Source organism: Ascidiella aspersa, chromosome 7 (assembly GCF_963924565.1).
Source record: "Ascidiella aspersa chromosome 7, kaAscAspe10.2, whole genome shotgun sequence".
Classification (NCBI taxonomy): Eukaryota; Metazoa; Chordata; class Ascidiacea; order Phlebobranchia; family Ascidiidae; genus Ascidiella; species Ascidiella aspersa.
Genome location: NC_139453.1, coordinates 18,000,448 through 18,014,319, shown reverse-complemented (window position 1 = coordinate 18,014,319; position 13,872 = coordinate 18,000,448). Strand labels below are relative to the sequence as shown.

At 36.2% G+C, this 13,872-nt stretch overlaps 1 protein-coding gene across 1 annotated transcript; it reads left to right on the top strand.

Annotated features, from left to right (window-relative positions):
* Window positions 1-984: 984 nt before the first annotated feature.
* On the top strand, window positions 985-12,965 carry LOC146138118 (SAM pointed domain-containing Ets transcription factor-like). Its single transcript, XM_083394522.1, has 5 exons — window positions 985-1,560; window positions 1,761-1,958; window positions 3,018-3,104; window positions 5,185-5,337; window positions 12,787-12,965. The coding sequence occupies exons 1-5, from the start codon at window positions 993-995 to the stop codon at window positions 12,963-12,965; spliced, it is 1,185 nt and encodes a 394-aa protein (XP_083250648.1). The 5' UTR covers window positions 985-992.
* Window positions 12,966-13,872: the final 907 nt, after the last annotated feature.

Below are 13,872 nucleotides of genomic sequence, written 5' to 3'. Positions count from 1 at the left end.
TAGATATTTTAATAAAGTATTTCAGTATAGAAAAATCATGAAATTTTTGTTAAGCTATATATTGTTTAAAGGCAACGTCGTAGTATATTACGAAATGTTAGCATACAATACGATATACGTTTCTCTTCAAAACTTTTATTATACGCTGTATTGAATAAATAAATCGACAATGTGGAGGTGTCTGCGCTGTTAGTTGATTCATGTCACTGTTGGACCATAAGTCATCCCAACCTATCTTTTGTGTTTCTTGGCTCCTAAATCAACGAACCTGAGTTGTAAGGTGATCGAAATATAGTTTGTATGAAATTGGATTTTATATTAAGCTATCTGCTGGCGTTTGACTGTACTAGACGTGTCCTATAGGTTGAAAGACGGTCTATATAATGTTCACAGCTACACCTGATTTATATGTCATTGAGAATCGCCTTTGTTGTTTTAGCGCATAAGAAATCGTGTTCACGTGGTATCGCGCAACATTGTAGGTACAGTTGACAATAACAAAACTGTGACTTCATAATAGTTTAAAGAAGACCAGCTGTAAGTAATTATTTCAGTATTTGTTAATGGTTCATTTATTGTATTAGACAGAAAAGACGATGCAAAACTCGTTTTGTGAAAAAGTTAGTTGGACCGAACAACATTACGACGAATGGAAAAACCAAACACCTTACGGATTACCAGAAATTAGTGAGTTCCTAAGAGATGACTGTCTATATAGAACTTCTTTGGATAAAACAACAGAAACAACGTCTCCCACCGAAAGGATTTCCACAAATTTGTCAAAATCCTGGGGATCGAACGACCCTTTTAATAAAAATGCTACAAAACTATCATTGCCGTTGAAATCATCTCGGTTTGAATTACAAAAAAAAAAAAACTACGATGACAAGCTGGAAGAAAGTGTACTGTCACCTTTGCATCAAACCAACAATGATGTTATTAAACAGTCTGCCGAAAATCGCTTAACAAACAATAAATTTACCCAGCCAAATATGCAACATGCACTTAGTACACCGTTTCTTGAAATGCATGATGGTCGTCAATGTACGTTTAGAGAATTACTGAATGATGAAATGCCAGCAACAGTCAAATTTGGACCTGATAGTGGAACGCCTAAGTACGATTTCCAACAGACTGGTTGTAAGCAAACGAAATATCACAAAATTGTACCTTGTTCCGTTGTACCGGTACTGAATAAAAGCGAAAATAACTATTTAGACAGTTGTAAACATGATCAATTTGTGGAATCTGATAAAACGGCTTGGTCTAATGGAAGCTTAGCAGGTTGTAGCCGAAAGGAACCATTTCAATTGGTGGTACCATTTGGAAAACATTATTCGGAAAATTGGCAATCATTTCATATAAAAAAAACTGACAACGCTTGTGAAGGTATAAAGGCAAACAACACTGTAGACCAATATCAATTAGACAATTTGTTGTTGGAGGATATAGATCTTTCAGCAGTAGACAGCTATCGCATGGAACAACTTGAAAAAGAGTATCGGAACGAGGCTGTTAAAGATGTTGAATTTGCTTGTTCCTTGCTTAACTTAACGAAAGGTTTGTTAACCAACATTTTTCCAAAACAAGTTGTAAACTATTTAAAATTATACTAGTAAATTGTATTGCTTGTTAATGAAATTTATATGTTTTAAGATGTTTTATGGGCATTTTCCATTATAACAGTATGTAAATATTATAATATGAATAGTTAAATTTGTAGAGAATTCTATACTATAATGGCCCTTTTGTTGTTATAGATCCATGTGAATGGAACGAAAATCAGGTACAAAAATGGGTTATGTGGACAGTCCATCAATTGCGATTGCCTTCGGTTGACATTTCGCTTTATCGAATGTCGGGAAAAAAAATTTGTTCAATGACAGAAATTGAAATGAGATTATTAGAACCTAGATTTGGAGATATACTACATGCCAGAATGGATGTTTGGAGATCAGGTAGGCTACGCTTAGTTTAGTGGTTTTCAAACTTTTTTAAATAAATTGCATGTCGCCCTTGCCATTTATTTGTGATTGACGGCACCGGACTAACAAAACTCAACGACAAAAAAACTACTTTTCTTTCGAATTGCTTAACGGACCCTACTTGGTAAACAGTGTTCCCTCTAAGGTGCACAACTGCGCAATTGCGCAGCCACACCACACAAATTGCGCAGTAAAATTTGTCTCCTGCGCACTTACTGTACATCATTCTTAAATTAAAACTAAAATATCTTCACTTTTATGCACAACAGTTTAAGCATTTCGCATTGGCCATGTTTTTCGTTGATGTTTGCAGCTAAGACAAGTAAATAAATGAAATCCGCATTGACGATTGTGACGTAATACATGTTTTGCCGGTACTTTTTTGTATGATCGGTTTTCGTCATCCATGCTGATTATGTTTTGATATCTTACGTAGAATTAAATGTCTACCCAGGAAAACCAAGCTAAAAGGAAAAAGAGGGTCAGGAGAATGCTAAGAACAGCAGGGAGTGATTGACAATAATTCGATATCATGAAACCGAAATGTATTTTGGGGGACGAATATTTTTAACACAACCGCATTTTTTCTGTGCATATACAGCTGTGGAGTCAATTATTGACCCTCACAAATTGGCATATTCATCTCTATAAATGCAAATGAGCGAGTATCGCGATTCTTAACTGTGTGCTAAAAGCATCAAATATCCTATATTGCTAAATTGTTTTGTCAAATTAACCAGATCATCGGATGGCGCCACCGCTGTGTTACCATGTCGTTAAACGTATTTAAACCCGATTGCAGTTGCACATACAAGTTTCTTGACAATATTTGTTTCATGGCGTCACGCTTTGTGATCTCTAAAAAACTCTTAAAAAAATTCTATAAAAAACTCTTAAAATATTATTGCGCACTTCAAAAATTATAGTGGAGTAGAAAATTTTCTTAGAGGGAACACTGTTTATAAACCACTGAAAAATTTAAATATTAGGTTTAAAAAAAATAATTGTGATGCGTTGTACTTATGTTTACAGTTGCAAAAATCTCCCAAACTTCTGCAACATGTCACCAAACTGGCAAGACCAACGAAGTCAAGTCTTCATCTTGCCAAACACCAAAAGGTAGGCTATATTGTTCGTGAGTATTTGTAGAGCAGTGGTTCTTAACTGGAGGTGCGAACTCATATACAATATTCCACAATTTATCGTTATGGAAATTTCCTATACCGGTACCTACCACATATTCTTCAGTCTGCTTTCGTCCACATATTCTTCAGTCTGCTTTCATGCTATTCCATTCTTTAAATAAAAAATACATATGAGTAGTTGACTAACTGAAGGAAAATAGTTCATGATTTTAACGCCGTTTTCCACACCTCAAACGACTTCTACATGACAAGTTAATAGTCGATTAAAATATTTTGAACACCCCTAACCGATAAAAAAACCTAAGCCCTTTACCCCTTCTTAATAAAATATGCCGAGTTACCTACTTCACCATCTCCTCATGTGTTTCCACCTGCTTCGCCTACTGGTTTGCAAGTGAGACGTTCTTCCAGAATTCATAAACCCCCTTCACGGTTTGGTGATTGGACTCTTACAATTGTTTAATGAAACGATGCTTTTTGTTGGGTGTACTTTCATTATTTAGAGGGGAAAAATGTGGTAAATTTGTGCCATGTACCTTATTTTATGTTATTTATTACGCTATGTTTATTTGTGACATGTTGTGTTGCAGGTAATGTTTAGTTAAAATTCAGTTAATAAAAACCTAGCAATCCCTAGGTCATCACAAATAGACTAACCCCTACCCCTCCCTTTCAACACCCACCAGGATAATATCCATTGGACCACCTGCCTCCAAAAAAGCTCCCGCTCCACTTCAAAAAACAAAAAAACAGCCGAAAAAAACTGATTTGCATTATAAAAGTTTATTTTTGACTCTCCCCACCAAAAATAAATCAACCACCGAGTAAATATTCCATATAAACAAAAATATTTTTTAACCAACAAACAATAAAAAAACTACCCCTTAACAACCCCCTGGTTTGTTTCCTACCACCCCGCTGATCAGTTTATTTTTACCTTCTTGCCTAATAAAAACACTAACCCCCTGTCACGAACACATTAATGTGCCCACTATTTTGGATTATACTTCGAAGCTTTTTACGCTATACCCAGACGAAAGTTGGACGTGTTTACTTCGCAACTTTTAAGGTAAAATGCCCTGCTTTGATGCAGTAAACACCACGCCACTTTTACAGCGTTGTGATCCTGATGTAATACGATCGGTTACAATAAATTTACGCCTACTGGACAGTTAGATGCATTAAAATCGCAACATAATATTTAAACTTTTTTAAATCCTATGCTATCTTCTAACATCGGAAAATCAATATCAAAATATTTGTTTTACTGACTTAACTACAAAGAACTACACCAGGTGTACAAACATACGACTGATATTTTCAAACTTTACGCCAAAGTTGAAAGGGAGTTTCACCTTAAGCTCGGAACATTGCAAACCTACTCCTTTTTGCTTTTTCAAACTCAACTTTAGGAAAAGTAGCGCGTCGCCATATGTACGAATGCAGGGGTGGCCAACACGCGATTCTTTAACCGGTTTTGTGCGGCTCTTTCGTTCATCTTGTATTCATATTTTTAGATTGTAAGTCCAGCTTCGGTAGCCAATTTACTTTGTCACTGACTTTTGCAAGCCTGCCTCTGAAGAATACTCGTTATTTATCACTAATTACTGATAACTTTCAGAATAAAACTAACTGTTTCCTTATCACTGCGCTACAAAGCTTATGTTACTGCTTGATGGAAGATGATATTATAAACTAATATAAGGCCTTATTTACCTCCCAAGCGAGACATTTGTGCCAGACATCTCAACATTAGGGCAAAACTAAATAGATGCTTCACATGACTTCAGTTTTTATACAAATATACTCATTAGCATACATTGTTTTATGGCAAATATAACTAGAGCCAACTCAGCAAGAGTAATGGAATTTTCTCCCCTGATATAACCCTAAATCGATCTAATATATCATTCGTTTTATAAAAAAAACATTGGCCTGTGAATCAATGTAATGTGATTAGAGAAAAAGATCAGCGAAAAATTGGGGACAATTCTCATTGTTGAGCCCGTTTCTTATCGTTTTGCTATCTAATTCTAAACAAGTTTTCTTTTCAGCTGTCTCATCGTCAACTCCAAATTTTGAGAAACGCATTGAATCTATGACACCAAATCATACCAATGGAATACATTTGTGGCAGTTTTTAAAAGAGCTTTTACTTCAGCCAAACATGTATGCCCAGTGCATTCGTTGGATGGATCAAAAACAAGGTACCTGTCTTAGCAAAACAGCCTAATTCAGTGTTTCCCAAAAGGTGCGCAGCACGGGAAATCGTCAACAAAAAATTCGGCCTTATTATTTAAATTAGGAAACGACAAAGAGACGTTCAAATGCTAACCGGCAATTTAAGCGAAAGATGTTTGATATTTGTCGTTTTTCTTTAGACTTCAGTTTGCCAGTGTACCGGTAACGATGTAAATCAGCATCATATATCACATTAAAGTTGTTTTTTGTTTGTTATGTCTACGAATTGTATTAAGGTAAGTTATGCACAGGGGTGAAAGTATAATAATTTTCCTACTGAAACGATGAAACATTTTCTGACCAGAACGCATGAATTTTTTTAGAGATGACATCACAAAGCTACGTCACAATAATACGTCTAAAATAAGTAAATTTTAACGTAAGGTTATCGGTTAAAATCGTACATAATTATGCAACTGTAATCTCAGATATGACGTCAGTTGCTTAAATAACGTTATGTTAACAATTAATCTTAAAAACACCTTTTGTTGTCCAATGATCACGTTCGCAAATGCAGCTGAAATACAGTATAAACGCGTATAGCGCGAAATAAGTTGCGTTATTTGGTGTAAACTTTCAAAACTTTAATACGTGATTCATTTAGATTAAAGGCGATACATGATGCATTGGGCCAAGCATGCACAACATACGGCCCGCGGTGATTAATTTTTAAGGGTTATTGCGAATCGTGTTGTTAAAATCTCTTTTTAAGACGTTATCTCATTAAAATATATATTTTGGTTTTAGGTCATAAAATATTACTGTTTGCATTTTATTAAGAGGGCACTACAAGATTACCAAATTTATTCTTTGTGTGGTTTTTATGTTTTGGTTACCTATTCTAAATAAAAAAAAAATAAATAAAAAAAAAAAATTTACGCTGATTCAAATATGTCAATACTATTTCCAAATTCGAACTCTTTCTTACTTTTATCTATTAATTTTATGGGACAACTTTGTTATTTCAAGAAAAAATTCTTATACCCGCTGTAGGCCTATAGTAGGGATGGCGAACCTTTTCATCGCGCGGGCCACAAACACGACCTTAATGCTTACAAAATTCTCAAGTGGGCCATATGTGAGTTCAGCAGAAAGCTTTCCAGCATGGTTTATCGGTTTAACCAGGGTTTTCATAATTTTTTGTCTGCGAACTCTTAATTTTCCAGGATCGCCACCCTTACGTTTTACAGCGATAAACAAAATACTTTTAGTTGTCTGCTTTTCTGCACGCATTTGTTGAAGTGCAGTTAATGTATGCCTAATCATCAACTCCTAAAACACAGATGGGCAGCCCTGATTTAAACAGTATAATGCTATCTAACGAAGAACTGTTTTTTTTTACATTTATTATTTCATGAAAATTATTGATAAACATTTAGGTATTTCAAGAGAGACAAGTGGGTCATTAAAAATCTTTGGTGGGTCACTTCGTGACCCGCGGGACTGTGGTTCGGCATCCCTGGCCTATAGCTAACCCTTTAGACTTTCTGCTGTCGGCATACGTACTGCCATCTGTTTACGTTATAAAGCACAACAGCTTGAAATAAGGCTTTCACTTTCAGCTCATTTTTATATGGGCCGAAAATTTATTTTCGGGACATATCTTGTTTTTGCCGCTATTCTTTTTATATGGGCCGAAAATTTATTTTCGGGACATATCTTGTTTTTGCCGTTATTATATGGGCCGAAAATTTATTTCACCGACGGTATAAAGGCCCAAACGAGGTTCTCTTTAGTAAAATTACTTAATGCTGTTAAGAAACAACTTATTTTACCGCCGCAAATTTAAATGCGAAATCTGGTGGCAACTCTAATCCAACATATCAACACCAGGCCTACACAACTTAAAATTGTGTGTTGATATGTTGGATTGGAGTAACATACTATACAGGTGCAAATAGCAAATATTCTCCAAATACGATTTTTCCAATATTCTCCAAATCGTATTTCATCGTATTGTCCCGGTAATACACAAAGAGGTAAGGCCGTGAATAAAGTTTCACCCACCGTACAATTAACGGAGGGAAGCATTGCGAGTAGAGATGTTCAAAGCAGAATATCGGCGACTCATTTATAATGCTTGCTTTCAATGCGGCGTTAGTTTTTTTTTCAGGCGACCAATTACTTCGCGATAATCTTCGCCTAATAATGAAGTGTCAATAGGGTGTATTTACCGCCGCAAATTTAAATGCGAAATCTTGAGGCAGTGAACGCCTCTCTGTTAGCACCTGTTGTGCATGTTGCTCCAACCAACATACCAGCATCAGGCCTAAACATCTAGCAAAACTTTCGATTTAATAGTTTGCGTATTGAGAACATAATAGTGTTTTTCATATTGTTTGAAACTACAGATTTAAAGCCTGCTTTAACAGTGATTGCTCGAACCAAGCCATGGTAAAAAATTACCGAGTAAAAGTTTGCAAAAGTATAGCAAACCATAGACGTTAAACCATTTTTAGTCTTTAAGAGAATGATAATATTTGATTTTCAAACACGTAAGCTGGTCAAAATGTAATAAAATGGCCATGCGCATTATCTACGTAAATTCTATTTATCAAATATATGTTTCGATTATTCCCCAAAATCTACGCCATATTTGAACCCCTTTCGCATCAAAGGCATAAGTTAAGTGGGGAAGTTTTCGCCCCATATCTGTTTTTGCTTGCAGAAACAAGTTAAGGAAAATGAAAAACAAAATATATAATATAAAGTACACAATACAAAACATTAAAAAAAAAAAAATAAAAAAAATAAAAAAAATAAAATAAAGTAAAAATTGAAAATAAACACTAAGCCCTGAAAATATACCCCCTGACAAAATATACAACAACCGCACCCCCGTCTAGTCTTTTTTGGTTTCCTATGGCATGTTTCAGACCGATTTTTGTCCGAAGCTTTATAGAAAAAGTAGACATGGTAGAACTTTCAAATTTTCAGACATGGCGTAGAGTGGTATGAAGGTGCGATGTCGAGGTTTATGAGGCTGTACCCCTAGGGGCCTCTAACTGGGGGGCCAAAAACCTAATATATAGTGACGTCATCGTTTTAGCTCTTTGTAGCTATCTACTCCTACCTAGCGGCAGAAAACTCGATAAAGAAATTCGTTTATGTCGCTTCCTTGGTTCAACTCGCGAAAGGACTAAATGGCTGCTGACATCATGCTGCGCTTCATTGTCCCGCGCGTGCAACGTTCATTGTTCGAAGTGGCTGCGTTAGTGAAAATGGGCGCGTGCGACTTTCATTTAAGAAAGAGACTTCACTTAGTAAAATAACCTACTACTGTTACAAAACAACATATTTTACTGCCGCAAATATAAATGCGAAATCTGGTGGCAGTGTACGCCTTTCTATTTGCACCTGTTGCGCATTACTCTAATCAAACATATCAACACCAGGCCTAAACAAATTGAAATTGTACAAGGGCCGCAGCAAGCAAAACATAAAGCTGAATGCGGATCAAGCCAGGGTAAAATATTACCGAGCAAAATTTGCAAAAGCATAGCAAACTATAGGCGTTAAATAATTTTAAGAGAATTATTATATTTGCTTTTTAAACAAGTTACCCCGTCAAAATTCAATAACATGGCCCCGTGCAGCGAAAAAAATACGCTTTTGAGCGATTTTCACGCTTTGATAAACTCAAGCCCAGTGCAGCTATAGAAAAACGTTACGTTTTGTCGCGATGTTTACGCCCAGCGCAGCTCACTGCAGCTGTAGTGAAAACAATTTCACGCCCAGTGCAGCTTAGCTCGGCTCAGTGCAGCTGTAGTGTAAACGGGCCTTTACGCACGAGCTTGATAGAGAATTACAGGGTTTTAAAGGTAACGTTATCTTTTGCCTTGCTTTATTTTGTGTTTCGTTTAGTAAGCAGTACGATTGGTTTATTTTTAGTTGTAGTGATACAAGTGTGTGTGCGTGTTTTAGGCAGGGCCAAAAGTAGAATAACTTTCATACCGTAAAGCATAGAAATCCGTATAAAATGAAAACACAAAGTTTCGTCAGAATCTGAAGTGATAAATATGTAATGATAAGAAACTTTCCGTTCTCGCTCGAGTTTGTGCGCAAATGGGCGAAAAAAATCGTGTGTAGGATACATTCGAAGAGCGGTAAGCATTTGCGTTATTTAAATTTATGAAAGCCATTGACTTCACAACTGCATTTAAAAGCCATATAAAAAGTTAAAAAATGCAAAAATCGCACTTATATTGATTAGGTCACCTAAACTGATTTTTGGATAGCTTTAGCTTTCAAAAGTTTTTTTTCAAAAATAACCAAAATTTACCAATATACTTGGGTACACTTATGCACGGATCGGTAGTGTGGCTTGATAATAAATTGCAAAGCCAAAAAGGTCTAGTAAATCGACAGCATATTTATTAAGACGTTTTAACTGAATTAACTGAAGATGATTAACTCAAGATGATACAAGCTCGTATCGAAACGTCTTAATCAAGACAGTTAACAATCACTTCCACAATCTTATTCGTTTAAAGAAGGCTTTCTATAACCAACGCTCAACCTCTCCCACAGTTTCGTTTTGGCTTAATTACATTCACAACTCGTATAACACATGGCTAAGACGGTAATTATGTATCATCAATTCCTATTTAATTTTTATGTGACATCACAATTCAGTTTGTCACACATCTTCTATAGCAGGGATGGCGAACCTTTTCATCGCGCGTGTCACAAACACAACCTTATCCTTAAAAAGGCACAAGAAAATCCTTAAAAAGGCAAGTGGGTCATGTATTTCATTATAAACTAATTTGATGCGAAGCTATTAGTACGGGAGCTAGCAGAGATTTAAATAGCATGTCGAGTACAAAAGGTTTGACTATTTAAGGCATATAAGGGCCCCACATGGACCCCCAAAAGGCCGGTCTTAAGTAATAAATTTGGTGCGTTTAGAAAGGGGAGCTGTTGAAAAAACCCAAAATTTCTGTTTAAATATCATGTCGAGTACATCGATCAAACCTATCTTAAATGTTGCGCCACATATAAGCGATCAATAAATGGCCGATCTTAAGTGCGGGAAATGGTGCAAAACCCATTTAAGACCACTCTATATGGGGTCACCATGTTACGTTTAAATATCATTTTGAGTAAATTAATGAAACTGGGTGAAAATAAACTTTATATCCTACTATAACAGGAATGGTAAGTCTTAAGTTGAGGTTTTGGTGCAAAATACATTTAAGACCGGTTCAAATGTAGCACATGTGCCTTCTCATAAATTCCGATAGAAGCTATGTGTATATTTGATAGCGTTAAATATAGGAATCAAACCCAAGTAACAGTCAGATAAATATCATGTACATTCCGATCACTATTTAGTATTATACATATAATACATAAGTTTATCTGAAGTTATCAATAACCGCATATAAATTGTCACAAATTGCGTTATACCTGTAAAACTACTTTACAATCCCAAACATTGCGTTACTCTGCCATCTGTCATTGACCATTGTGACGTTATATTCCTATTGTGATATTTTATGGTGCGACCAGCTGATCTGTAGTAACCTGTTGTTTCGACGTGAATTTGTGGCAAGGCGCGTCGTGTTATTGTACATAAAATAAGCTAAGGAAAACATCTGCAGTTTTTGCTGTACCAGTTTTAGGTTTGTCATCACAGAAAAGTAACTTTAGGATATCTGACCTAAAAGTTTGTTACAATTGGGGGCTCGTCCGGGATCTATTCTATTGAACTGTGTTGGGTGTTGACCTAGTTTTATATGGTGGTAAAGCATGAAAACGAGATGAAAAAGATTGCTGAAGTTGGCAAGCAAGCTTGACTGGAGCCGATTTTGCGAAGTTCATGAAAGAAAAGCAAAGAAAACTCGAGGCGCGAGACAGGGAATAACAGGACGAGTTGGATAGCTATCTGCTACGCTTCGATCGCTTTGCTGTAACCTGCAAGTGGCATAAGTTAGAGTGGGCGACTACGCTAAGCACCCTTCTGCAAGGTCGAGCATTGGTTGTACACTCAAGAATTCCAGACGTTGACGCTGTGGACTACGATCAGCTCAAGCAAGCTTTACTGAACTCTTACCATTTGAACGAAGAAGTAACCGTAGTAAGTTTCTCAGATTAAAACCCGAAAAGGGTGAGAGTCCTTCCCAGTTTGCGCAGAAGTGAGTAAAGCTATCGGGCGCAACTTACGACTGGGTCGATGTGAGTGAGCTATTCGTCAAAAAGCAATTTCTAAAGTCGTGTCCTGAAGAGTTGTCGACTTACCGAAAGGAACACCACCGAAAGTCCTTGGAGTTCCAGGCGGCACACAACCTTGAGTTGGCCCAGGACGTGTGTCAGTGTGAAAATTGTCAAAGATATAATACTGACAACAGACCCACGAGAAGCTGCTGGGTATGCGATAAGATAAGGCATCTCGTCAAGGATTGCAATTCTAGCGAAATCGACACAAAGATATCACGCAGCGCTGAGAAAAAGGAGGCTACGAAATTCACACAAAGTTCTATCCCTGAGGGGAAACCGTGGCGGCGGGTAGCCGACCCGGACGACAGTTCTTGCGGCCTAACACATTAGTTATGCTTCAAAGGGTTACAATAATTAAATTTGTGACACAAACGCTGCACCATTTTTTATGGGATTACAGAAGTCTCAGCATGGTAACCAGGGTTTTCAGAATATTTAGTCTGCGGGCTCTTAACTTATCCTTTAAATTACCACCCTTTTTATAGCGATAAACAAAATGCTTTTAGCTGTGTGCTTTTCTTCAAGCATTTGTTGAAAGGCAGTTAATGTAGGCCTACTCGTCACCACTTTTTGCACGACCCAAAGATTGGGTAACCCTGATTAAAACAGTGGGCATACAGTGCTATCTAACAAAGAATTGTTTTTTTACATTTATTCTTTCCTGAAGATGATTGATAACATTTCGGTATTTTTAGAGAGACAAGTTGGTCATTAAAAACGCGGGTCAGTGGTTCGCCATCCCTGTTCTAAAGCGATTACTTTTTTGCATCAATCAATCAATTATATCAACTTGTTTTAGCGCAGATTGGTCTAATTAACTGCAATTACTAAAGTTGTAAAAATTTCTAACCTGCATTTAGCATATCAACAATCCAGCAAGGGCACGGCCGCCAACACATGCTTATTAAAATACATGTAAACAGCCGCATAATTATTCCTCGTCGGCCGCAGGTTGAACACCGTTGAACTACAGCCTCAATCCATTATGTTTCAAAATAAAAATTCTTAACCATAAAATATAAATGCCTAATTTAGTAAAATCTATCTGACAAGATTATTTTGGTTGTCAAGCATTTAAACATACTCTATTTTTATGTGTTTTAATGTTTAGTCCAGAATAATTCGGTTTTCTAATCTTAACCGCTAGACGTGTGTGGCACAGTAGGCTAAATTTAATTTTTGTTTTTGTTTAGGAATTTTTAAGATCGAAGACTCGGTGGAGGTCGCTCGTCTTTGGGGAGTGCGTAAAAACAGACCAGCTATGAATTATGATAAACTTAGTCGTTCTATTCGGCAGTATTACAAGAAGGGGATTATAAGAAAAACTCAAATATCGCAGAGATTGGTTTATCAATTTGTTAAACCGAAATAAAGGATAACTTGAAGCAGTAAGACACTTATCAAAAGTAAAATTATGTGTTTTGTAAAAAGGAAAATTGTAAAATTTGACCAATGTAGTTTATTTATCAATATTATACACAGTTTGGAACGTTTATTTTAGATTCGTCATTGAACTTTCATTACTTTACTTGTAAGGGTTATATCAGTAATATTTAAAATTTTGCTAGATCGGTTTACAACATTATAAGAATTGGAATTATTTTCTGAGTTGAAGGCGAATGCAATGCCTATCTTTCAGTGCAACTCGTAATTGTATATTCTAATCAGCTTTTGACAATAATTTGTAACTTAAAAAGTTTTATTTTCGTGTACGTCGTTTATTCTATATTTATTACAATGTATTTTAAGCTTGGCTTGTTCTCTAAAAATTCGTTAGGTTTATCGCAGTGGTTCTCAACCGGACTCTCAAGGGGTCCAAGATGTGTTTTCGGTGTTTCATGTACCTATGAAACATGACTAATAAATAGTGACATTTAAAAGTTGTTCTATTTTTAATTTTGTAATTCATGCAAACATCGTGCCTAATTACTCGTTATGATATGACATTGTCCTGTTTAAGCAGGAAATCATATTGACATTGAGGTAATATCAGAACTATATTGCAGCTTATCACGCGTCTACTACACTAATACTTTGACTTAAACATTATGCGGGAATTTTAGTTGGGATAGACTGCCAAGAAATAACACATTTTTGGTGGACTAGCGTCTGTTAGCTGGGGCTAAAAACTATCTATAAGAGTGGTTCTTATTACTTTTTATATTCCTTGCTTATTAACCCAAAACAGTCAATTCATCACCAGCAAAAAACACAAAAAGTATTACACATTTTTTCTAGTTTTTACTTCGATGCGCCCTACTGACAGAAAACCAAACGTA

Bases quoted from the DNA above. Each gene is read 5' to 3' on its own strand.
- LOC146138118 (XM_083394522.1), top strand. From the start codon at position 993: ATGCAACATGCACTTAGTACACCGTTTCTTGAAATGCATGATGGTCGT. The intron at 1,561-1,760 runs GTTTGTTAACCA...TTGTTGTTATAG, and splicing joins CTTGCTTAACTTAACGAAAG to ATCCATGTGAATGGAACGAA. The intron at 3,105-5,184 runs GTAGGCTATATT...TTTTCTTTTCAG, and splicing joins ATCTTGCCAAACACCAAAAG to CTGTCTCATCGTCAACTCCA.